The sequence below is a fragment of the Mesocricetus auratus genome, unplaced genomic scaffold (genome assembly GCF_017639785.1).
Source record: "Mesocricetus auratus isolate SY011 unplaced genomic scaffold, BCM_Maur_2.0 Super-Scaffold_100010, whole genome shotgun sequence".
Taxonomy (NCBI): Eukaryota; Metazoa; Chordata; class Mammalia; order Rodentia; family Cricetidae; genus Mesocricetus; species Mesocricetus auratus.
The window spans coordinates 7,347,307-7,372,216 of record NW_024429194.1 but is presented as its reverse complement, the minus strand read 5'-3'; the positions used below and the strand labels follow the sequence as shown (position 1 = coordinate 7,372,216).

General features: G+C 41.9%; 1 protein-coding gene across 4 annotated transcripts in view; it reads right to left on the bottom strand.

Moving 5' to 3' along the window:
• Window positions 1-24,910, bottom strand: part of Tmem232 (transmembrane protein 232) — a 239,260-nt gene that overhangs the window by 117,511 nt on the left and 96,839 nt on the right. For 3 of the 4 annotated variants that reach the window (XM_040752937.1, XM_040752938.1, XM_040752939.1), the window contains 2 exons: window positions 21,382-21,525; window positions 13,236-13,414 (listed from right to left, as the gene is read on the bottom strand). In XM_040752937.1, coding sequence (XP_040608871.1) covers window positions 13,236-13,414; window positions 21,382-21,525 — 323 coding nt within the window. The remainder of the gene's footprint in view (window positions 1-13,235; window positions 13,415-21,381; window positions 21,526-24,910) is intronic. The other variant, XM_021231245.2, reaches the window with a different exon arrangement.

Here is a 24,910-nt window from a genome sequence, read left to right as displayed (position 1 = left end):
CAGACAAAATGACGATCAGGATTAAAGAAATGATTGACTGAGAATATTATGTTTCCCACTCACAAGTTATATGGTTTTTTGTAAGTCATTCAATCTCTGTACATTTTTCCCTATTGCTGAGCTGTAGACATAACCACCTGCCCGAGGGTTCTTGGAAATGTTGAACGTGAAAGTTGGCCATGTTTTCCGGTTCTCTCTGACCCCGAATCTCTTCGATGCCAGCTCCTCCTTTACTTTCAGAAAGAGTATGATGCAATGCGAACCACAGAGGCTCTGAGGAATGTTCACTGGCAGGCCGTGAACCACCTGCCACTTATTTCTCCCTGAACCACACCAGCAACAATGGTAGGAAGGCTGTGGTCTTGAGCGGGGTGGATGTGAGGGCTTTGCCTCGTCTGTGTACTGCAAGGCGCTCTGAGCATCGCTGCTGTCTTAAACGGGGCTCCATGACTTCCACATTTGGTTTCCAAGGCACACTTCTCCAAAAACAAAGTCAGACGTGAAGGAGGAGACAGGCAGGCGTGGAGAGGTTCAACAGGCTGCACTGAGACTATGGAAATATTACCAAGTATCAAAACCATTTTATTTTAACCATCTCGCCATGAAATTATAACCACAAAGGGTGTTACCTGATGAGTCAAAGACACTCTGAATGAAATCACACATTCATTTCAGCTGTGCATATTTCTCTTTGATATTCGAGGTCGAGTACCAGATGGCAGAAAAAGCTTATACACCATGGCTTCTCCTGCATATGTCAACATATGCCACTGAAGCAGCAGCGCAGAGAAGCCTTGCTCAGTACAAGCCTTTCTGGAAACATTTCAAACAAAACATGTTAATTAACATTTGTTTAGGATGCCATTCTGCGAATATGACAGGTTGTTTTTCTTATATTGGGTTTATATTCACTTTGTTGCACAAAGGACTCATGTTTAGAGACCTATCCCGAATTGATTTTCACTTCAAATATTCTTGTTACATATTTCACCTCTCCCCAAGCCTCCCGAAGCATCAAATATTATGAACAGATATAACAAGACTGCTGATGGCAGAATGTTATTAACGATTAAAAAGTATACAATGTATGGAAGTATTTATCACTGTGGGAGATGAAGTTTTAAATTTAAAAAATTATTCATTAAATTTAGAAGTCTATCATACAAACTGCATGTTTGGTTTTAATGTGTGAGAAGATTTCTATTTAACTCAGTAAACATTCTAGTGCATGCCTTCCCCATATGAGACACAGGAGATTCTAATACAAGCTGCACGTTACTCTCTGTATGTCACAGTGTGTCTGACATGATAAGTGGCAGGGGAAGCTAGGAATGAGGACAGGAAAAAGCAAAGCTTGTTTTACAGACACAATGGCTGGAAACACCAAAATTAAAAGTGTAATAATACGCTTTTAGCTTAGGCCAGATTTCTTAAGTCACAAACCTTCACTGTGCAGGTGTTGTTTTTAATGTTCCCTGCTCACACGGAGTATTAATGGAACAGCTAAAAACAGATATGTTGTAGCCATTTGTGAAGGACGTCTTCCCCGGGGTTAAAGAAGCATCGGAGAAGTCATGTCAGAGGGTCCTGTAGGACTGGTGAATAACCAAGTTTTTACAGAAGCGCAAGGACACATAGGAATGGATACTAAACTTGATGTATCGTGGAAATACTAAGCTACACAAAGTAGGGATGTCCTATGATATCTTATTGAGGAAGAAGTCACTTACATGAGGAGCCAAGAAAGCCAAGAACCAAAGGTCCGCATGCTGCTCTCTGGGACGCAACCAGAACCCAAAGAGAGAGCGTCTCCTTTAACCCCCATAGGTTCTATGTACCTGTGACCACACCCAAATGGGCGTGGTCAGCGCTACTGGTATGTAAGATCTCTCCCTACATTGGTGAAATGTTTTTTTTTTTAATTGTAAGTGGGTGCTATCAACAGAAGAAATAGGAGACGTCTGTCCTGTGGTGTTCATGTTTCACTGTGAAACAGAGGGCACTTGTGTGGAAAATTTTCACATTCCTTCTGATTTAAAAACACGATTTTAATGGAGCTGAAACATTCATCCCAGTAGCCTGTAGGTCAAATGTGCTTGCTTGTTTTCTAGACACTGATCTTGGTCTGCCCCATATGTCTGACATTTGGTTAACTGTGGAATTTGGTTAGATATTTTGCTGTGATGGTATTAACTGTCTTAAGGAGGACAGATATAAAAATATGAATGGATATGTGTATGCTTAACCGAGAAAGAAGCACAGAAGGGTAAAAATGTTGGCTTCGGAATTCAAGAAAGCCAAATTCCATGTAGCAATACCAGGAGCAGAGGGAGACAAAGGCTGAGTGAGCCTAACAGTGGTGTTGAGAGGCCTTCGGCAAGCTACTTTGTCTGGTTGAATAATAAGGTATGGAAAAATTTAAGAACCTGGTTTAGAGAGTATCTCTCCTAAAGCCTATACCATATATACTGGCAAATAATAAACAAAGAAAAGCCTTTTATGACCAAAGAATGAGGCAAGAAAAAAAAACACTGAAATAATTACAAAGCAATAATTGATTGGACATTTAAATTAGTATCTTATCTGTGCCACTGTAAAAGAAGTCAGCTTATAAAACTACCTGTGATGGTTAGTTTTAATGTCAATTTTGTGTGGCCTAGAATCATCCAGGAAGACAGTCTTGGTGGCAGATTGTCTAGATTCCATTGGTCTTTGGGGGATTGTGTTGATTATGTTAATCAACATTAAAGATCCAGCCTGAAAGCAGGTAGCAGCGTTCTCTGGACTTGGGCTCTGAGCTATGTAAACAGGAAAAGGATCTGAATAGGAGTGTGCACCCATTAATTCATTCCTCTCTGCTTTTTGGTGTCATGTGATCAGTTCTCTCAAGCTCCTGCCATTTGGCCGTCCCTGCCGAGAGGGACTATAACCAGCAATCATGGGATAAAATAAACCCTTCCTCCCCTTGTTCTCATCCAAGTACTTTATCACAAAAACAGTCAAGGACACTAAGGTACCACTGAAAAATTAATCCCTGAAATAAATGGAAACTCACAAAATTCCCCACCACCTGAACCACACTACTTCCAGATGCTCATCACCCAGACACATCCTGAGATACACACGTGTGCCTCAGATCCTAACCTGTAACAGCGGCGAGGCCACCAAAGCTTTCATACAGCGTGGGAGGCTTTCTGGGTTATCTACTAAAGCCTTTCTTATGACCCAATCACTTCATATTTCAATACCCACTTCTACTAAATCCATGTAAAATTTCAGTTTCTGTGTAACAAACAAAAACTAGCTAAACATCAGCATTTCTAGAAGGGAAAATCAGATTTATGAAATTTCTGGGTCAATAAATGAATCCAGGAAGTATAATGTTAAGTGGAGTGACTCAAATTCAGAGAGACAAAAAAACCCACAGTTTCTCATATGCAGAACCCAGCTTGTAAGGTATATGTGTATGTGTATAGATGGTATAAATGTGTGTGTAGCATACAAAACAAGAAAGGCAACCAAGAGAAAATAAGCTGGGTGCCAAGGAACAGGCAGCAGAGGGGCAACAGAACGTATGTGACCCAAAACCAGAAAGGAAACTGAAGGTGACGTTCCAAGCAGGAGTCAAGGTGGAAGGGGTGGAGCTATGAGGAAGAAGCAGGCACTAAAGCAAATTCTGAAAATGCCATGATGATAGGTCATGCCTTCTATGCTAATCTTCTAAATAAAAGTTAAATAAGCATCAGCTCTTTTATATGAGGCAATGAGAAAATTTGCACCAAAATATACAAGACTACTTGTGGTAGATATCAGGCATCTCTACTAACAGGAAATATGGTAGATAGATTATGTATTAATATAATGAGATACTGAGCCCTGATTAAAACTGTTACACGGAATATTGAGGAATCTTGTAAATATTTCAGCTGGCACAGACAAATACGGATTGTGTAATAGATGAATCTACTCACATAAACACGGGGAGAACACAGTGATTAGAAGGGATAAACGTATGACGTCTTAATCTCTTAAGTGTTTTCCTTAACTGTTCACTTCTTAGGTAGTCAGCTTTGGTATGAAATAGCTACGCATCTTTAATCTATGACCTTTGCTTTGTTTCTATTCCAATAAAAACCGAGACTGGACACAAGGCTGCAGTGTCAGAACGCACAGCCAATGGAAGACAAAAGCACACACTGCAGCGTCGTTTAATACCAGAGAGAAAGAAAGCGTGAACCGAGAGGAAGGGGCACAGAAACAACGTGCCAACCAAACTTTGTCAAAACAAGGTAGGACAGTCCTTCAAAATTCCCTGCTTTTGAGAAAGTTTGTTGGCTAAAGATGGATGCCTCAATGTGACAGAAGAAATCTGGGTGACTGTCCAAACCATGAGATATCATTGTCGTTAGGTAACATTTTATCCTTTTGGGGTCTTGATGGAGTTGAAAACTAGATAGTTATAATTATAGTTTTCCTTAGTTATGATAAAAAGGTAAATTAGATGTAAACTTTAGAGTCGAGTCACAAAGATAAAATAAATAATAAAATATTTTCTTTATTTTGCCAAGTCCAAATAGACTAGAAAGTGTAAGTGTAATTCTTACTTCTTAACTGTTTTTGTTGTATATAATCTTACTACAGTAAAGTTAAGACCTCCCCTTTTTTTTCAGTTTTTCAAGACACGGTTTCTTTGTATTGTTTTGGAGCCTGTACTGGAACTCGTTCAATAGACCAGACTGATCTCGAACTCGCAGAGATTTGTCTGCCTCTGCCTCCCGAGTGTTGGGATTAAAAGCGTGCACCACCAACACCTGACAAGACCTTCCCACTTAATTAGATAAACAGGGGGAAATGTTGTAGTATAATCCCTCTGTACACTGTGGATATGTATTACTTTCCCTGGTTATTAAAAAAGATGGCAGGCTGGTAGTCGGGCATGAAGTACAGATGGGACAGCCAGACACATAGGACACTTGGATGAAGAAGGGTGGAGTCAGAGGAGTCGCCAGCCAGAAGAGAACCAGTCAGACATACAAACAGGGATAGAGGTGAAAGCCATGAGCCTCAGGGAAGCACATACATTAATAGGAAGGGGTTAAGTTGTAAGAGCTAGGTAGTAACAAGCCTGAGCTATCAGCCAAGCATTTATAATTTACACGAAGCCTCTGAATCACTTATTTGGGAAGTGTCTGCTGGGTATTTGGGAACAGGTGGTCGGGACAGGAAAACCCTGCTTACAGGAATTCAGTAGAGGAAGGGCAGTCAGAGTACAGTATGATTCCAAACAGTCTGGCTGACTGTATCAACAAGAGAGAGTTAGTTCATCTTGGAGAAAGTATGAATCCTCATTTAAATTTTCAATTTCCATATCTGTACAATAAAGGTAAAAAAAGTATCATAATTTTATGATAATCCAATAACCAAGACAAATATAGGACACAGTGAATGCTTTACCAATTTTAATAATACCACTACAGTCTTTTTTCAAAGAGGCAAAAGTGAAACCGAAGGGTGGTACATGCATCTAATTTTGCTGCTCCGGAGGTGGAGGCAGTCAGGAATCAAGGCTGGCCTATGCTGCGTAGCAAGTTTGAGGCCAGTCTGAGCATAGGGAATCCTGATCTCAAAAATCTCAAGCAAAATTAAAATATATATATATATGTATATATATATATATATAAAAATACAGTGCAGTGGGATAAAATTCCATTTGTATACTTACAAAACCCCAAACTCACGATATGGGACTGTCACTCCTAAACCTGGAATCCTAACAACACCGTCATTTACCTAACTCGCAGCTTCAGGTCAGAGCTGAGCCAGGAACAGCAGAAAGATGGTAATGTTTTATTGGACATATTTCTGTGCTGCTGGGTCCACAGGAGACTGACAAGTCTTGGGGAAAGAAGGGCATGAGCTAAGAAGGCTCTGCGGGGCACCTCTTTTCATTTCATCTTCCACTGGATGACTATGGGACATGACAGCTGTGAGGTCCCAGGAAAAAACACAAAAGAAGACTTCCAATTGTGAGCATCTTTCAAACTTTGGCTTGTGTAAAATTTGCCCTTATCCAAATCAAGTCAAGACTTGGGATAGGGAAAGCTACGCAAAACATCAAGAAAAGAGTCTCAAATAAAGTGTGAGTGATCACTATGTGCAACAGTTTCCAAAGCAGTAACTCATTATTTTGAATATATAGTGAATTACGTGTACAAATTTTACACTGTAAAATTACCGAACAACTAAAATTCAGCAAAGATGGCTTTTCTCTCCAAACAAATTACTCCACTTAGATTGCATTTATGAAACCAAGCAAATATCCACACTTCGCTATTCTAAATGTACCTTTCAAATTAATGCCTACGACTGCACAATCCAAACTACTTAACAAACTAGACAAGTCAGCCAAAGACTTCCTCATAGTAGTTCATCATCTAAGAAATATTCTCTTACCCTGCCACCTTTCCATCATTGATTATAGTCATAATTTAAGTTTATTTCTCAGCAACATAACATAGTATTATGAGAGTGTCCATAATGTGCAATGTGTTTTGATGGAACGTCTCATGTATTTAATTCCCTATTTAATTTACTTATTTTTATTTATTAAATTATTGATGTGTTTTGGAAAATATGTCTACTGGGTCACATACAAATATTAGCCGGGCAGTGGTGGCGCACGCCTTTAATCCCAGCACTCGGGAGGCAGAGGCAGGCGGATCTCTGTGAGTTCGAGGCTGGGCTGGACCGATAGCCTCCAAAACAATACAGAGAAACCCTGTCTCGTAAAAACCAAAAAAAAAAAAAAAACAAATATTTGTATGACAAGATTATTGTTTCAGACTTCATTGAATTTTTATATCAAGTAAAAATAGACTAAATAGGGCTCAGTAAGTACATTTTTCATATTTTACTTTAACTTTTAGAATTAATTTATTTGCATTTTAAAAAGGAACTGTTGAAAACAATTCCCTGAAATAATCCAAGTGGCAAAATACAGCCAATATCTTGCTGGAACATAGGCTTATTCAACTGAGCAAACCTCTCAGAGGCTGTTACTGACACGGAACTGACAGTTTCAGATGGCACTAAATGCATGGGGGTATAATTAACAATATCCAATCACATCTGTTCTTTCTTGAACATATAAAAATTAAAATACCAATTAAAAAGCCAGTATATCTTCTTAAATGTTTCTCCCTGAAACAATCACAGTATTACTATTTAATAGTGGTGATTAAGAAATGTGTTTTACTCACAAGTTAAGCAGCAATCTACAAAAGGGAACAGATAGCCTGCCTACAGGCTCATAGTACAAATCAAAAGTTCAGGAATTAAGCAACTGACATTTCTAAAAATATCAAACATAAAATCATACAACATTCATGCAAAAAGCATTACTGAGCAGACAGCCACGGAACTAGAACTCTTGATAATTTTACTAGCAACCTCAATGGGATGCCTTGGGTTTCCAGACTCAACTTGAACTATGAACTCTCCTCATAGGCTTTGTATTTGGCTTTTTCGGTTTTACTAATGACACAAACATGATTCAAAACCCTGGGATTCTCCATACAATCAATTGGAATTTCAGATCCAACAAAGTCTTGCCTTTATCCAATACGTTGAGGGTCATTTTCACCAGCAAGCTTGTGGCATTAAACATTTGGGAGGTGTACTGCTTGACCAAGGCTTGCATTGTTTTACCAGTGTCAAGCACATGTTCATCATCTCCAACAACTTTAATGTTAGCTCTTCAGTCACACAAAATCCACAGTCACCGGAAGGGAAGAGATCTGTCATTATTTCTCTTCAGTGAGTAATGCAATACAGCAAACCGGCAAAGAGCTGATAGTTCCCCCTGAGCACACAGAGGACCACAATGCAATGGCCTCCAATCTCTTTCATGTCGTCCTCAGCAAGTCTTTTGGCTCTGTCCAGAGTCAGCCCACAGAAATAAACACCTTCTCCAAGTCCTCAGCATAATGACTAGGCAAACAAAATACATCTAGAACATAGCCTGGTTATCATCCCTAATCAGGGCACTGGGGCTCTGGGTCACCAAGGTGGAGCTAGCCACTACACATGGGTAAGAGCAGCCTAGGCAGGAAGCTGGGGAAGTGTTTTTGCTATCCTGAAAATTATATTAGCCTATAGGAAATATATAACTTTCCTTCATGGCTACTGTCTTAATAGTAAGCAAATGCAAAATAAATTCAAGGATACTTCAAAGTCATAGTAGACCCATGGGGTTTGTATCTAGAAATAACATGTTTGCTGTTCAGTGATCTAATCAGCTCTATCTAACTCTAGGTAGCTCTGATATAAGGCGGGCCTAGACTGAGTGTCTTTTGGTCTCCCTCATATCCATTATACTTAGGTCATATTATGTAATACTAATTTAATACTAACTTAATTTTAAGCTTAATTAATATAGCTGCTTTCAGAAATTTCTAATTTAGTATTGTTTCTGAAGAAAACTTGTCTCCCAATCATTTCCGAGTTCAAGTTACTGATACCCCTCAAAAAGTCTCCAAAGTGTCAAAAAAACGAATCATCACATGTGGTGGTTGGCTCACCTAGACGTCTGCTGACCACCTGAGCACAACGGCTTTGCTTGTATCATTCAGTATCGAATATATTTGCTGTGCCTGATTGACTCATGAATTTCAAATGTAATTATCTATAGATATTTACCAAAACTCTGAAAACAGAAGAACGCCCTACACCAAATGAGTGGCCCAGAAAACAAGCATGTAAACAGAATCCTAATTATAGAAGACACAAATGTGAGCTGGCTTATTGAGTTGCAGTATCATCCACTTGAGATTTTAGGTAGCATAGAAAACAGATAAAAGATCAGAGAATGGCAGACGTACTTAGAAGAGTCGTAGAAACAAACAACCAAGAATAAGGCTCTGTGAGAGAGATGCACGCCCTACTCTGCAAACAGTTGTTCAGAACTCTGCCATTCCCAGTGTGCTTCCAAAGAGTCCACGTAACCGGAGGCTTTTCTGTCTGCCCGGCCCCACAGTCATTTCTAAATAATCACTCAGAGACTTAATACTAGTTATAAATGTTTGGCTGGTAGCTCAGGCTCATTAATAGCCAGCTCTTACATTTAAATTCACCCATTTCTATTAATCTGTGTGTCACCATGTGGCCCATGGCTTACCTGTGGTGTTCTGGAATGCTGCCCTTTGGGCAGCTCCTGACATCACTCAAACTCTGTATCTCTGCTTGAATTTCCTGACTGACTCTATCCTGCCTTGCTATATGCCAAAGCAGATTCATTTATCAACAAATGAGAACAACACATACTCACAGTGTACAGAAAGACATCCCACATCAAGTCATTGGACAGGGGTGAGGGTCACAGAGAGTATTAGATTGTGGAGAACTTGAGTCTCAAGCCCCAGTAGAAGGATTATTGAGTGACATGCTGGTGGTCACTACAATTGATTTTACTTTTTCCTTTTATCATTATTTCATTCTGTGTTCTCTATCAAAAGGTAAAGATCAACTTTAAGTGGAGCATAATGGCAAACTTGTGAAATTAAAACATTTTAGCTCCAGTGAAAAGTCTGTTTTCTCCTAATCTTGCGTAGTTCCTAAAGATCTTCACTCACAGCATACTGAGGATTAAAAAGCTGAGGTGGCCAAGTTTCATTTTGTACGAAGAGCGTGGTTTATGGACTCCAGATCATCAACATGTCCCGTTCGGTGCTTTGACAATACATTGTACACAGTGGAGTCAACTGACTGACTTCTACCTATTAACATTTACTAAACCCATAATAATGAATTACACGACTGAAGAAGTAATCACTAATTTAACCCAAGAAAGAACAAGAAACTTCAGCAACAGAAGAAAAAAAAAGGTATACTTGCAAGCAATGAAAAATTAGCCTGACTGAAAATGAGATAGGGAAAAAAAAAAAGAGATGGCAGCATTTTGTAAACGCCCATGGTGTCATGCAGGTGAAGCATTACTGCATTTTCAGGAGAGACACTCACCAAGTCCAAAATGGCTTTCTTGGAAAGAAATGTATGTGCTCATCCAGAGAGACCCACCTAAAAGCCCAGAAAATGGAAAAGGTAATTTTCGTTGAAGGAAAAGGATTTGAGTGCCTGAGTCCAGAGAAAAGGAAACTTTAAGTCCGACATCTCAGTTACTTATTCCCTGCTACAGGCAGGGCTGTCAAACACCCTCGAAACAGGAGCAAGCTGGGGTGCACAGACAGCCCACTTACAAACGCCTCTGAAGGAATCGAACCTGCAACAGAGCAGTCGCCCCTCACAGAGAACCGCTTCAAGCAGCTTATTCGGCAGTGCCTCGGGGTGGACATGCCAGTCAGCACGTGGCTTACCCTCGCCACCCGAAGAAGGGAACCCAGGGGACCACGAGGACACTTGCTCGTGTGCAGAATCCCACCCACGGTTACGTCCAAGGCGAGAGGAGTAACTCATCCCCATACGAGCCTGGTGGACACGGCTCAGCTTCCTCGTCCCATGTTTTGGAACCTTGAAAGTAATGTCAGTGGTCACACTCCTGAAACCGGTGGGACTCCACCAGAGCTGGGAAGTTTCTGTAGCCTTTGGCATGGTTTCATCACCTGAAGACACACAGAAACCACTACAGAAGAAAACAAAGTTTAACTGTCTTCCTTTGTGCGGTAACCATTTCCTATTCCCTCAAAATATTTCCCAGCAGTTTTGTTTTAGTTTCTTCCTGTGAAGTTTACCAGCATGTGACGTTACGTTTTTATATGGAACGCAGGTGTCCCCTTCTCCCACGGTTCCATTAGAGAAATACGAAGGAGCCAAACACTTCAAAACACGACTTTTGCCTTTTTATTATTTGTTTAGCAAAAAAAAAAAAGTGTATTTACCTCATAGTATTAACTCAATAGCCACAGGAAGCTAATGTATTGTGGGTCATCGGCTTCCCTTTCTGAGGACTGAGGGAGAAGAAATACACCAGGACAGCATCTCTGTACTGGGCTGCGGCGTGCACTAGGTCTTTTTGAGGTGTCACGCAGCAAAGCTTCCCTGTCATTACTAAGGGGAGCGATCTTGTCCCTGGTCCTCTGGCTCTTACAACCTTTCTCGCCTCATCTGTGATGCTCCCTGAGACCTAGGTAGAGGAACCCTGTTGGAGTGGCTCCCTTGGGCCTTTGCCGTCACATGATCACTTGTTCTCCAGGTAGCAGGGACGATTTTGCTCCTGTTGTGCTAGCCTTAAGTCCAATTGGAGAGCTGTTGGTTAGCGCCAAGATACGCAGGCCGCTATTGCACCCGTAGGGAAACCATGCCTTGCTGGTCACAGTTGTGGTCCTAAGGCTTCACAGCTGTGTAGGACTGTTGGTTCTCTCGCCCCCAAAAAAGGTTGCATAGAACCTTCTAGACCTATAAAAGTTGCCCCCAGGGAGAAGACTTTCAAGTCAGGTGCGTCAGAGTCCTGTGTCCAGAGTTCATGGCGCCTTCAGCAACAGGGACTTAACTTGGATCTATGAAAGTGACCCAGGGTGACAGCAATAGTCAATCAGGACAACACCCCAGGGTTAGCTCTCTATTCAGGTGACTCTTATTTGTGGCAAGTTGACATTAAAACCAACCTCAAACGCATTAGCACTAATTTGTACAAAGGCCTCTAGCAGTTGTCTTAGAGTTATTTTCTTAGAGCTTTATCCCATCCGTCCTTCCTGTTACTGTGATGAACATTTTTCTATTTTACCCATTCTTTCAAATTGTCTATTTTATTTTATTCCAAAGGACAATTTTTTCTCTGTGGCTTTGGAGGCTGTCCTGGAACTCGCTCTTGTAGACCAGGTTGGCCTCCAACTCACAGAGATCCACCTGCCTCTGCCTCCCGAGTGCTGGGATTAAAGGCATGCGCCACTACCGCCAGGCAAGAACAATTTTTGTATGGGTCAGTTTCATATGTTTTATTGCATAGTCTATTACTCCATTTTACTTAATATTTTTTTTATTTTTTACAAACATGAAAAATTCTCCCTACATTTTACTTGTTCATATTCTTATGGTCCATCTGAAAGCCACTTGTGTACGTGTGGATGGTATATGGGATTGTGTGGGTGTGTGCATGTGTTCAAGGCATGAAAGTAAAAATAGGAGAAAGAAAGAAAGAAGGAAGGAAGGAAAGAAAAGATAGAAGGAAAACTGAGCTAAAACTGGAAATGAAAAACTTAGGAAGTAAAAAAAACCAAGCCTCAGAGGGAAACCTCACCAAAAGAGTGTAAGACACATTTTTTAAAAAGTGTCACACATGTTGAAGACAAGATAGAAAAAATGGGTACCACATCAAAGAAAATGTTCTATCTGTACAAATCCAAGTACAAAAAATGTCCAGAAAATGCTGGACACTGTGAAAGACCAAAACTATAAACAATAGGAATAGAAGGGCACAAAACTGAGGGCAAATGTGCAGAAATTATCTTCAACAAAATCATAGAAGAAAATTTCCCTAACCTAGAGAAGAAGATGCCTTTCAAGGTACAAGAACATACAGAGTACCAAATAAACAGAACCCCCCCAAAAAAGAAATTACCCAAAACACACAATAATCAAAACACTAAAGGTGCACATCAGAGTATTAAAAGCCACAAGGGAAAAAGACCAAGGAACACACGGAGGCAGATCCATTAGAAGACTCCAAAAGCCAGAAGAACCTGGACAGGTGTTCTACAAACTCTGAGTCAGAGGACATCGGACCTCTCTGACAGCTCTTTGTGGAAAACAGTGCTACATTCATCTAATCCACTTCCCTTCCCAGAAAGAGCACTCAAGTCAGAAGTACCTGTACTATTCCTGAAACACCTACACTTACCAGGCTTCTCTGCCATCTTTTGTTGGTTTGTTTTCTGAAAAGAAGGGGTAACTGTGACTTTGTGACTTCAGTGGTATGTACCTACTACACATCTGTCAGGACTTCTCATCGCTTCCACATTCGGTGGTTGAAATGGTTTTGCTTGGGTTGTTTTGTTTGTTTGTTTGTTTTTAACCAGGGTTTCTTAAGTTTATTTAGTTTTGCTTATACTAAAAGTTTCAAGGGTCTCATTTTATGCTGTCACCTAGAGCTCACCTCTCATCATTAAAATAGTCATCAGGGATAGAACTCTAAAGTCCGGACACTCAATGATGAGTCACTGCTACCCACTGAATGTGAGAATTCCACCTTTACTGCTACTGGAAGGAAAAGTTTGTGGACTTACCTGGGCTATCATTAATGCACTTTGGATTCGTGGATCTTGCTCATAATCCCTTATATTTTGCAGGATTTTCCATATCAAGTTTCTAAGTCCATCCTGTTCCTCATCACCCTGAAGTTCCCATGACATCTTCACCATGTTATATACTATGCCATAATATCCTATCCAGACCACATCAGCACCTGCAAAAATGAGGAGGAAAACGATAATTCTGTGAGAATACACTGTCTTATAGCTGAATGATTCTATTTTATTCACATTGATAATAATTAATGCTAATTAATGTGGAGAAATTGAAATTTAGAACACAAAAGCCAAAAAATGGTTAGAAATTTAACTATATTAAGTTCCACTCTCAAGATTATCCTTACAAAGTGAGAAGTAATTTCAATTTATTCTTACATTACTCTTTTCACATTGTTACGCTACATTTCTATGTGGTGATGGTTAACATAGATAAATTCTGACTTAGGGAGAGACAGGAAAACTAATAATAATAATACATTGCTTAGAAGGGAGATAAACTAAATTTAGTAGAAGAACAAATATGGAAATACTAAGTCTAGTGAAGAACTTAAATTCTCAAAAGAAAAAGAATAAGCTTTCACAAAAATTATGGAAGTTTTTAAAACCCCAAAACTTCAATGAGAATGATTATTATTTTTAAAAAGTAAGGGTTGGGTCGGGCAGTGGTGGCGCATGCCTTTAATCCCAGCACTCGGGAGGCAGAGGCAGGCGGATCACTGTGAGTTCGAGGCTGGGCTGGACTGACATGCCTCCAAATATAGAGAAACCCTGTCAAGTAAAAGTTTCCCAGTACTAGTCCCGCCCCCTTCCATGGGAAGAGGAGAGCCATAGGAATATTGGACCTGCTTGCACCCACTGGAAGGGAACCTTGGTCCCCTACCCACCAGGAGAGAAAGACACTCCTCCTGCACCCACTGAAAAAAGGCATGGGAAGAAGACAATATAAAAACTCATTCAACAACAGAAAAACCAATATAACAGCACCAGAGTCTAGGGACTCTACACCAGCAAGACCTGAACAGCCCAACGTAGATGAAGCATAAGAGAATGACCTTAAAAACAACTTCACGAAAATAATAGAGGCCCTCACAAAGGATATGAGAAAATCCCTTGTAGAAATGGAAGGAAAAGCAAACCAAAACATACAAAAAACTCAACAAACCTCTTAGAAAAAGACAAGAAAAAACAATCAAACAGATGAAAGGAACAATTCATGACCTGAAAACTGAAATAGAGACAATAAAGAAAACACAAACGGAGGGAATGTTGGAAGTAGAAAAGCTGAATAAAGGATTAGGAACTGCCAATGCAAGCATAACCAACAGAATAAAAGACATGGAAGAGAGAATATCAGGTGTTGAAGATACACTAGGAGAAATAGATTCATCCACCAAAAAAAAAAAAATCTTAAGTCCAACAAATCCTTAACACAAAATATCCAGGAAATATGGGACACCATGAAAAGACCAAATCTAAGAATAATAGGTATAGAAGAAGGTGAAGAAACCCACCTCAAAGGGCCAGAAAACATATTCAGCAAAGACTGATAGCTGGGAAACCAGCATAGGACTGACCCAGTCCCCTGATCGTGGGTGTCAGTTTGGAGGTTTGGTTAATATATGGGACCTCTGGTAGTGGATCAATATTTATTCTTAGTACACGAATGAACTTTGGGAACCCAATCCACATAGAGGGATACTCAGCTTAGACACATGGGGGAGGGTATAGTCTCTGCTCCAAATGATATGACAAACTTTGAAGATCCCCCATGGAAGGCCTCTCTCTCCCTGGGGAGTAGAAAGGGATGGGATAGGGGTCACTGGAGGACAAGGGAGGAGAGGAGGGAGAGTGAACTGGGATTGACATGTAAAAGAAACTTGTTTCTAATTTAAATTTAAAAAAGGAAAAAAAAGTAAGGTATAATTGCCTTTAATTTCAGCACTCAGGAGACAGAAGCAGGCAGAATCTCTGTGAGTTCAAGGCCAGTCTGGTCTACAGAGTGAGCTCCAGGACAGTCAGGGATACATAGTGAAATTCTGCCTCAAAATAAAGAATAATTATTATTTTAATTGGCATACACCAGAGTGCCAACTAGGTCTGGATTCTAATCTGCACTATAATTCCGTCACGTAGATTTTACTATATTTAGCACATAAAAGAAAATGTGTGACGTCAACTTGTTTAGAAGGTTCCCTACTGTCACACAGCTGATGAACAATAAAATAGGTGCGGCCCTATCTAGTTATGCCATGCAATACTTGCCCCATTCCAGACAAGGACTTTTCTTTCTACTGCATACAGTTCATTCACAGGGAATGAAGTACGAAAAGTAAGGGGAAGACTAGGAGCTGAAAAGACAAAGTGTGTACACATTTCAGAAATTTGAAACCGAAGTTGACGAAAGGAACCTTCCTGAAGGTCCTTCACTCTCTAGCCCGCCGGTGCGTAGGTAAGAAAGAGAGACTCGAAAACAGGAGGCTGTAGTTAACAAGGCATTCACAGAGCGTCTCCCTTTGTCAACTAAATTATGTACAATTAAGGGATTGCGGTGCTCAAAATTCTGTAAGTGGGGGGGAAAAAAAAGGTCTGTTAATGGTTAGTAATGTTTCCCACGACAAAAACAGAACATAATGGAGAAATACAAATTTAATTACATGTTTTCTTTCTTGGGAGATTGGAGTTCGGCTTCCTGTGCGCTGTCTTTTATGCCTTCCCCAGTAACGCCCCTAGCCATGCCCAAAAGTGGGCTTGGCTAGTGACGTAGTTCTGCCTACATACGTATACGTCTTTATGTCCAGCCGTATACGTCTTTAGTCCTGCCTAAAGTGGGTGTGGTTAGCGGTGTGGTAAACCGCCCTTTTATTACCTCATCTGTATGCGCCTCTAGTAAGTCACATGTTTCATGGCGGCATAGACTTCCTCCTACAGGAGATAAACAACCAGTGGCCCCGAGCAGTGAGCCCGTCTGGGGAGTGACAATGACTTACATGAGAATTCGGAGAGGAACAAATCCTTGAAGATCTGGTGTACGGGGACTGCCAGAGGAACAGTCTCGGCGGCGAGGGCTGGCAGAGGAAGGAAGGGAGCTGGAGAAGGCAAGGCCTCCCATGACCTTGTCAAGTAGGGGCATTTGGAGAAAGGATAGAGAAGGATGTTGGAGAATGCTCCCTGTAGGAAGATGACTGACAAAAAGTCAGCACTGCAAGCGAATGTTACGCCAGACTCCTGCCTGCCTTTGCAGTTCTGTTTCTGCAGACTGAGCTGCCATTACTAATCCATGGCGTGTCGCTTACCCCTGTGTAAGTCCCACACTGGAGAGCCAGGCCACCATGGCCCTGCCACTTTAGCACAGCATTTTGAAGAACATCCATCGCCCCTCACTCACGCCCATCCCACTTGCAAATACACTACGAAAGGAAAAGTGAACCCAAATGCTGGGGTTCTTGAGTGAATACTTAATTCCGTCTCCTAAGGGTAATGTAAACTGCTCCCTTCATTTAACCGCAAGTCCGTCCACCCAGCAGTCCTACACCTTGGCTGCCGCCTGTCCGCTGCTCTGCTCACTTTCTGTTAAGAAACCCTCTGAATCCTCATGGCTGGTCTCTTGTCTTGCCCTTGCAAAATTATGTTTATAACATGTCGGAACCGTGCGTGTCATCCATACTTCTAGGAAGGCGGCAATTATTTGATTATTGGATTCACTCTGACACGCACAGCACTTAGCGTCACGACAAGGGGTGGAAACTGCCTCCATTTGTCTAGAATTAAGGTGCTTTTTAGAACACAGTGCTTTTGAGGCCAAAATTGGAACTGCGTTACAGAGAATTAGGTTAATTAAATTGATAATAGGACTCCTGGGGAGCCGGAGTTATAGAGAGAGAGAAGAGGGATGACAGAGGATTTCACACAGGGCTGCAGCAGAGAGTTCATATCCACACAGATGCTGTAGAGTAGCTAACAGCAAACGGTGTCCTATGCCATTCGTGGGTGACATTTCAGCAAAGGAGTTACTCCACGTCAGTCGGCGAGCTGGGTAGACTGGACAGGAGTTGTATGAGATAACCCGGGTCCTGGCTGCGGTAGGCAGGAGATTGGAGAGAAAGGAACCGACACTGCACATCCTCATCGGGGAAGGCACCTAATGAAGTCTTAGCTTTGAGCGGAGAGAGCAAAGGTCAAAGGTCAAAGGAGAGGCTCATTTCTAAACTTAGGAGGCAGAAGCAATAATGACATCACTTGCAAAAAAGAAATGACACTGTTGTTTGGGAGATGAGGTGAAGAGTATTAGGGAAATGTGGAAGGGATAAAGAAGGAATCTGCCTTCCACTGGCACACAGCTCTTAAAACGTGGCTGAGGGAAATGCAGGCAGACAGACATGGGTGGTGCTGCTTCCCACGCCAGAGAAAGAGAACGCGGGAATGCCTACAGGCAAGGGGACTTTGAGAGCATGGGTTTTGGTTTGTATTACATTTTTAATTTATTTATTGTTTGTGTGTGTGTGTGTGTGATTTTATGAATCTATATAAAATCTAGGAAGAGCAAATAAAGGGTCATAGGTCGTCTTTGACTTTCTCAGGGTGACTTAACTCATTTAACACAATCACCTACAGTTGCATCCATTTCCCTGTAAACAGTTATAATGGAAAGGTTTCTACGCTTTCTATATATGTACCCTTTTTCTTTGTCCATCCTTCTGCTGATGAGCATCTAGGTTGGTTGTGAAGTCAGCTACTGTGAGCAATGTTGTGGTGGACACACACCCCAGTATGGTCTATGCACCATCACTTGGAGTTCTTCAGATAAACACCCAGGAGTGGTTTAACTGCGTCACACGCTAAATCTGTTTCAGCTTTGGGGAACCTCTACATGGATTTCCTTGTGACTGGAGCATTTACAGTCCCACCAGCAGTCTATAAAGACTCTCTCCTCTTGTTTTCCTGACTGGCTACCTTTCTTACTGGGCGAGAAAACTCCCGCAAAGCTTGACATTGCATCTCTTTGGTGGCTGAACATCAGACTTCGTTTGCGCTGCTTTTTTCAATCCATAGGATTTGCTGCCTTGTTTGATTTCTTGTGTCGGCTTTCGAGAGACGTGTGACTGCTTCATTCTTCCATTCCCCCTGCAGTATCTCTACATCCTTCACCCTGAGTCTGAACGACTTGGAGTGTACAAACAGACCCCACTGTTGTTGTTTTCAATCCTGCCTGCTAGTCTGTGCCTTTTGATTGAGGGAAGGGGGCGGGGGGGGGGGAGGGTCACTGATGTTTAGAGTTATTGAAGGATGTGCACCCATTTGGCTTGGCGTTTCTCTGTTTCTCACTTATTAACTGTTCTTCGATCTTTAAAGGGGGTTTACACTTTCTTATTACCCCATAAACGTGCTTAGCTTTCTTTTTAGTCCAAAGGATTTCTTCAACGTCTTCTGTAAAACTGGCTTACTATGAAATCTCTTCGTCATCCTTCAATGACCACAGCTTTGCCACATAGAGTAGTCTGGACTGGTATGTATTGTCTTTCAGAGACTGAAATACAATATTTTAAGTCCTTCTGGCTTTAAAGTTCCTGTTAAGATATCTGTTGCTATTCTGATAGGCTTGCCTTTATGATCTGGTGTTTCTCTTACAACTGTCAATATCCGTTTTTGTAGTATCTATTTAGTGCTTTAACTGTAGCATGCCATGGATAGGTTCTAGTCTCATCTTGTCTGTTGGGACACTAAATGACTCTTGTACCTGCGTGTATATCTCCTTGTATAGACTTGAGGAATCTTCTCTATGGCTTTTTAAAAAGTGTTTTCTATGTCTTCTACATGAAATTCTTTTCCTATTTCTATGTCCATAATTCATAGACTTGGTTTGATCATAGGGCCCTGCAAATCGCCTATGTTCTGTGTGTGCTTTCTTATTAATCTAACTTTGCCGTTATCTGAACATTCATCTCTCTTGTCAAGGCCTGTAATATGTCTCCCTTTGATCCATTTTGTTTCAGAAGCTTTCTGCAGAGCTTTTCATTCGACATCCTCTACTTTTTATTTCCAGTCGCTCATGTTGACTTCTTTTCAATATTTCTTTATCATTACTAAATTCAGCTTTTATATCTATTTCTTCTTTTCATTCTGTTGTTTATGTTCCCTTGGAATCCATTCAAGTGTGTATTTGTGGCTTCTTAGATTTATTTGAACAAACTTAGAATGATTGTTTTTACATCCTTGCCTGGGGCACCAACTAATTTACTCTCATTAGGGGAGACTTCTGTGAGTCTTGGAGGAATCACATTGCTTTAGTTTTTCATGTTCCTTGTGTGTGTACATTGGCATTTACACATATGGAGTTGGATTATTGGCTGGATATGTCTTTTAATTGCCCTCATCCACTCAGTGGAAGTGCTCGCCATGCTCAATATGTTTAGGAGGTACTTGGTTAGGGTAGAACTAGGTTTTCATTTTTCTTTGCTAAACTTGGATCTAATTTTCTAGTTAGACCCTCAGCACCAGTATATTCAGTACCAATATTCCCAGGAGAGAAGAATCATTTCTAACAGAACAACAATCAAAGGAGAGTGCCACTACTAAAATGCAGTGGCCATCAAATAAAAAGCTGATGGCCTCTGTATATTGGTTAGGGCTGGGATGGCAGAGAAATGCAGAAAAGAGGGAGATGAGTGGACACAGAAAATGGGGCTGAAGAGGTTAAAGTTCACGACCAAACTGGGACACAGCAGGGATGGGAGAGGGGGAAGTGGTGACCCTCACTAATGGGGAGTAAAAGGAGCTGAAGAAAAACATACAATCTGATTACCTACAACAATCCCAGCTTTCGGGAGCCAGAGACACAGAAGACCCCAGAGCAGTCATTCTATGTTCCTTGGGAAAGCCTAGCATCATCATCACCATCATCACCATCATCATGTAAAGAAAGGAACAGAGAAGAGAAAGGAAAGAGAGAATAAAAATATATAGGTGTCCTGCTAAACTTGACATTGGTCACTAAATAAAAGAGAAATAAAAGAGAGAGGACGAGAGAAGAGTGTGGTCTCTTGCCCACTGGGGAGTCCAGATTCTCAGCGTCCTTCCTGGACTTCCAGATGCTGCTACATCTGTGGGAGGTCAGAACACAGATGCTGACTGGGCTCCTCCGTGAGAGGTTCTCCACGGGGTGGGCTGGGAATGCTGATCCCTCCCCCTGGAGGTTCTCAACGTCTACCATGTGTGATTGGAGGCTGCATCTCCATCCTCCTGCACTCTGGTTCTAGCTGAGTACTCCATGGTTCTGACCCTGTTCCCTCCCTATAACCCAGAAGTGTCCTGTTGCCCAGGTTCCACCATCTACCTTTGCTCTGGGTTTCCCCAGTTGCAATCCACAGACGGTCTAGGATAGTCAGGCTGCCTCCTGAAGGACGGTCTTTTTTGAAATGGCTCCTCATCATTTCTTCAGTAGAGTGCCTAGAAGGAAGGCTCTTCCTGGTGTGCCGGGGCCTCTCCTCCCTTGGCCAGTGCGGTGGACAACTTCTGTCTCCTTCTTCTCCTTCTCCTTCTCCTTCTCCTTCTCCTTCTCCTTCTCCTTCTCCTTCTTCTTCTTCTTCTCCTCCTCCTGCTCCTCCTTCTCCTCTTCCTCCTCTTCCTCCTCCTCCTGCTCCTCCTCCTCCTCCTCCTCCTCCTGCTCCTCCTCCTCCTGCTCCTCCTTCTCCTCTTCCTCCTCCTCCTCCTCCTGCTCCTCCTCCTGCTCCTCCTCCTGCTCCTCCTTCTCCTCTTCCTCCTCTTCCTCCTCCTGCTCCTCCTCCTGCTCCTCCTTCTCCTCTTCCTCCTCCTGCTCCTCCTCCTGCTCCTCCTTCTCCTCTTCCTCCTCTTCCTCCTCCTGCTCCTCCTCCTCCTCTTCCGGTATTCAAAATGTCTGTTAATGAACATGCGGTGCACATTTTCTGAAGTTCTCTGCCACGGCTCTTGACCTCTGGTGTTGTGTCGCCGCTGCCCTAGGAGGGAAGAGCTTTCGAATGCAGCAACTCCTCAGGGATGGGCTCCCGATTTTCTCCTGATTTATAGCTTCCCATTTTATTTTGCTATTTAAGCTGTTGATGCTTAGGTATCACACATCTCTTCTGACAGCCCTTCCTCGGTTTATTACCTGGAGACTCTAACAGACCCCTCTGCATGTGGCTCTTCGGCTTCCGTTCTCCTGTGCGATCTGCTGGTCCTCCTCCTGCCTCCGCCTCCCAGAGAGCTGACTCTACAGTGACGTGCTGCTGTGCCCAGCTTCTTCCCTTTTGGCCTTACAAAAGAATGCATAAAATATGTACAGACCATTTTTGTTCATGCTTTTAAGTTATTAATGGAAGAAAAGATATTTTATAAGATTACAGTAGTTCACATCAAGTTGGATATGATCTGGTTTTATAGTCCCCGAGCTCAATAGCAAACCTATAAAATAGACTCTGAAGGTTGTAAAGAGAAGCCTTTTTCTTATCAGCCACTTTGGTTTATCCCCCACCAGTATCCTGGGCTCTGCCGTGTTGTAGTCCCCAAATAACATACAAGACGCTGTATTAATTATGAAGCTGCTGGCCTTGCTTGTTTCTTACTGGCTAGCTCTGACTTAAGTATTTAACCCATCTAAGTATTTCTCTTACCGGAGAAAGGCGTCCGGACTTCTGACCCCTATGGTAGCTACATCTTGACTCCCAGTGTCTCTCCTACCCAGAGTCCTCCTCAACTCCTAGTCCCACCTATCTTGCTTCCCTATTGGCCAACAGTGCTTTATTGACATATACACAGGACTTCCCCCATGAGAAGGTTGTGTTCTCAATCTCAAAATTCTTTGGAAAATTCCTATGATTTTTTTTAAAGCAGGCTGCTTAAGTTCCTCTGCAGTAACCCTAATAGACCATATCAGTGAGGAGAACCTACCGCATCCAGTGCACTGGCAGCTAACAATGGGAATGACCTTTTGGAGACAGATGGCAAGCATTGGGGCTGTCACAGAAAGCCTTCTCATCTGCTCATCTAGACACTTCCTGTGAAGCATGCCTGGGACAAAACTCCTAGTCCAGGGACCAAGCCACAGCATAAGGCAGACTTCTGTCCTGCTATCGGAGACTCTATGGCAGACAGAAACAGTGTCTGTGTGTGCAACTAAGCAGGCAGTGCCCCAGGAGAAGGGAGAAAACAGAACCAGACTGTAAGGTCTCAGAATTTATTAAAAATTCATGGCATTTGGAAACCAGTATTAGGCACTCTTTTATAACAATGTTTTGTTTTAGTGACAGGACTCATTGTAGACTTTAATTGACATTCTGGATAATATAGACTCCAAACAGTCAGCAAACACGGAATATAAATGTTTCTATGTATATGAGTGAGTACGAATATAGCCTCTTTATGATTTCAACAAACAAAATTCCACTATGTGAAATCAAAGCATGTTCACAATAACGCATGGCTAAGACTCACCAGCAGGCCACGCATTAGTAAACACAGAGCCCGGCTTTCTGCCAGCCAGTCTTCTCTACACCAGCGAAATTCCAGTATTAATGTCATTGTAGTGGACACGCGGATATGAAGAAAGTAAACAAGACAGCATCCGCTCATAGTGGTGCTACAGGAGTCACAGACGCTAGCATGCAAAGACTAGAAGAGAAGGAAAGGCCACAAAGAAATGATGCTCCCCTAACTGTCCAAGAACCCCAGAAAAGTGTGCCCTGGTCCTGATGCAACTTTTAGAGACGTTTAAAAAAAAAGAATTTTCTGGTTAAAAAAAAATCTTCTTACTTGGAGGGGCCACTGAGCAGGCTCAGTGGGTAAAGGTACTTGCTGCCAAGTCAGATGCATTGACTTTGAGCCCAGTAACTCACATGATAGAAGGAGAGAACCAACTCCCCTAAGATGTTCTCCAACTTCCTCTAGCCTGCCATGATACACTCATGTGCACACATGTGCATGAGCACACACACACACACACACACACACACACACACAGAGATATGCATAAATAATTTTTAAATGGCTCTGTCTGCTTGAGATAAGTAACCCGTGATCTGAAAATGTGACTTCCCACCGGTAGACTGAGCCACATGAAAGAAGTTCAACCTCTGGAAACAACGGGGACAAGGCCAAGCCATTGAGCTGGCCATTTGTCTAAGAGGCACAACAAAAACTGTGAGTGGCAACGCTTGGGAAACCTCCTGTAGTTGTGTTTACTCCTGGGGGAAAACGAGCCCGGACACCCCGCTCTCAAAAACAGTGGGAATGTTGAGTACTTGGTACGCCCCTGGTCCTGCTTTACACACACACACACACACACACACACACACACACACACACTTTTTTCCCATTGGAGGTCTGGTCTTAATTTGCATCCTTCCATAGCGAAGGACAAGTGGTTAATTTTAACAAAATAGCAAACACAAGAGTTGACTCGGGGATCCCTATGTTTCCAGTGGGTGTCAAAAGAAAATCTGGGACCCCCCTCTCAAGCTTGCATCTGCTGTCAAGAGTTGAGATGCTCTTGAGAACTCCCAAACTTCAGAGTAGGTGGCAGCAGAGACAGACAAGAGTATGAAAATGAAGGCTGCATTTTTGGTTGGATAATATAATCACTCTTCAAATTATTATTAAACTATAAAAATGATGATAGACATGCATAATGCATTTCCATACAATAGCATCAAAAGTTATTTTTCATATATGATCACATTTGATTGCTAGTACAAATGTTAAGCACTATGCAACAGAATAAACTAAAGAGAACCATTCTTACATATATGCTCATCATTTTTGCAGGTAATACTGGATGCCAAAGACTAAAAGTCAGCAGATTCCTTTATTAGAATGTGATAGTTGACTGGAATAGGATGCAAGTAGGGAGCCAAAATGTTCATGAATAATTAACAAAGTGAGTAGAACATGCCTTACTTACATTTCATAATCTTTTCCAACTATAATTTATGGAAATCTGTTAATTAAAAATAATTATTTTCTGGAATTGTAATTAGGAAGGACAAGAGTGGCTTGTTTTTGTATCAGGGCCAACTGTGGTTCTTACAAATAAACTCAGTAATACCAGACTCCTAATTCCTTGATTTCTATTCAATTTCACTAAACTAAATTTATGCTACCATGAGATATGGATTATCTCAACAGAAGCAAGTAATTTTCACATGCTTTTATATTCCAAGGCAAAAAGAGGGACAAGGAGAAGAGAATTTAAAAGACAACCTTGGGAAGTAAAGCAAAGTAATAAAAAAAAGCTATGTTTATAGGTGTGTCACATAAAACAACAACAAAAACATCCTTCATGGCCAGTCGGTAACATACTTGCTGTCCAGACATGAAGACCTGACTTCAGGTCCCCTGAGCCCACAGAAAGATGCTGGTGTGGCATCACAGCCTTTATACCAGCACTGAGGGTAGCAGAGGCAGGTGGATTCACTGGCCAGACAGTCCAGCTGATGTACAAGCTCCGGGTTCAGTGAGAAACGCTGTCCCAAACACTAAGTGGGGAGGACAGAAAAAGACCCCCATTGCTAGCCTTGGCCATGCACATGGACATTGTACATGTCCACACTGGCGAGTTCATGCACTCCCCTCCCTTACCCTCCCCTCTCTTCCACTCCCCATCATCCATCCATCTCTCAACTTCTCTCAAAGTCTATAAGCCT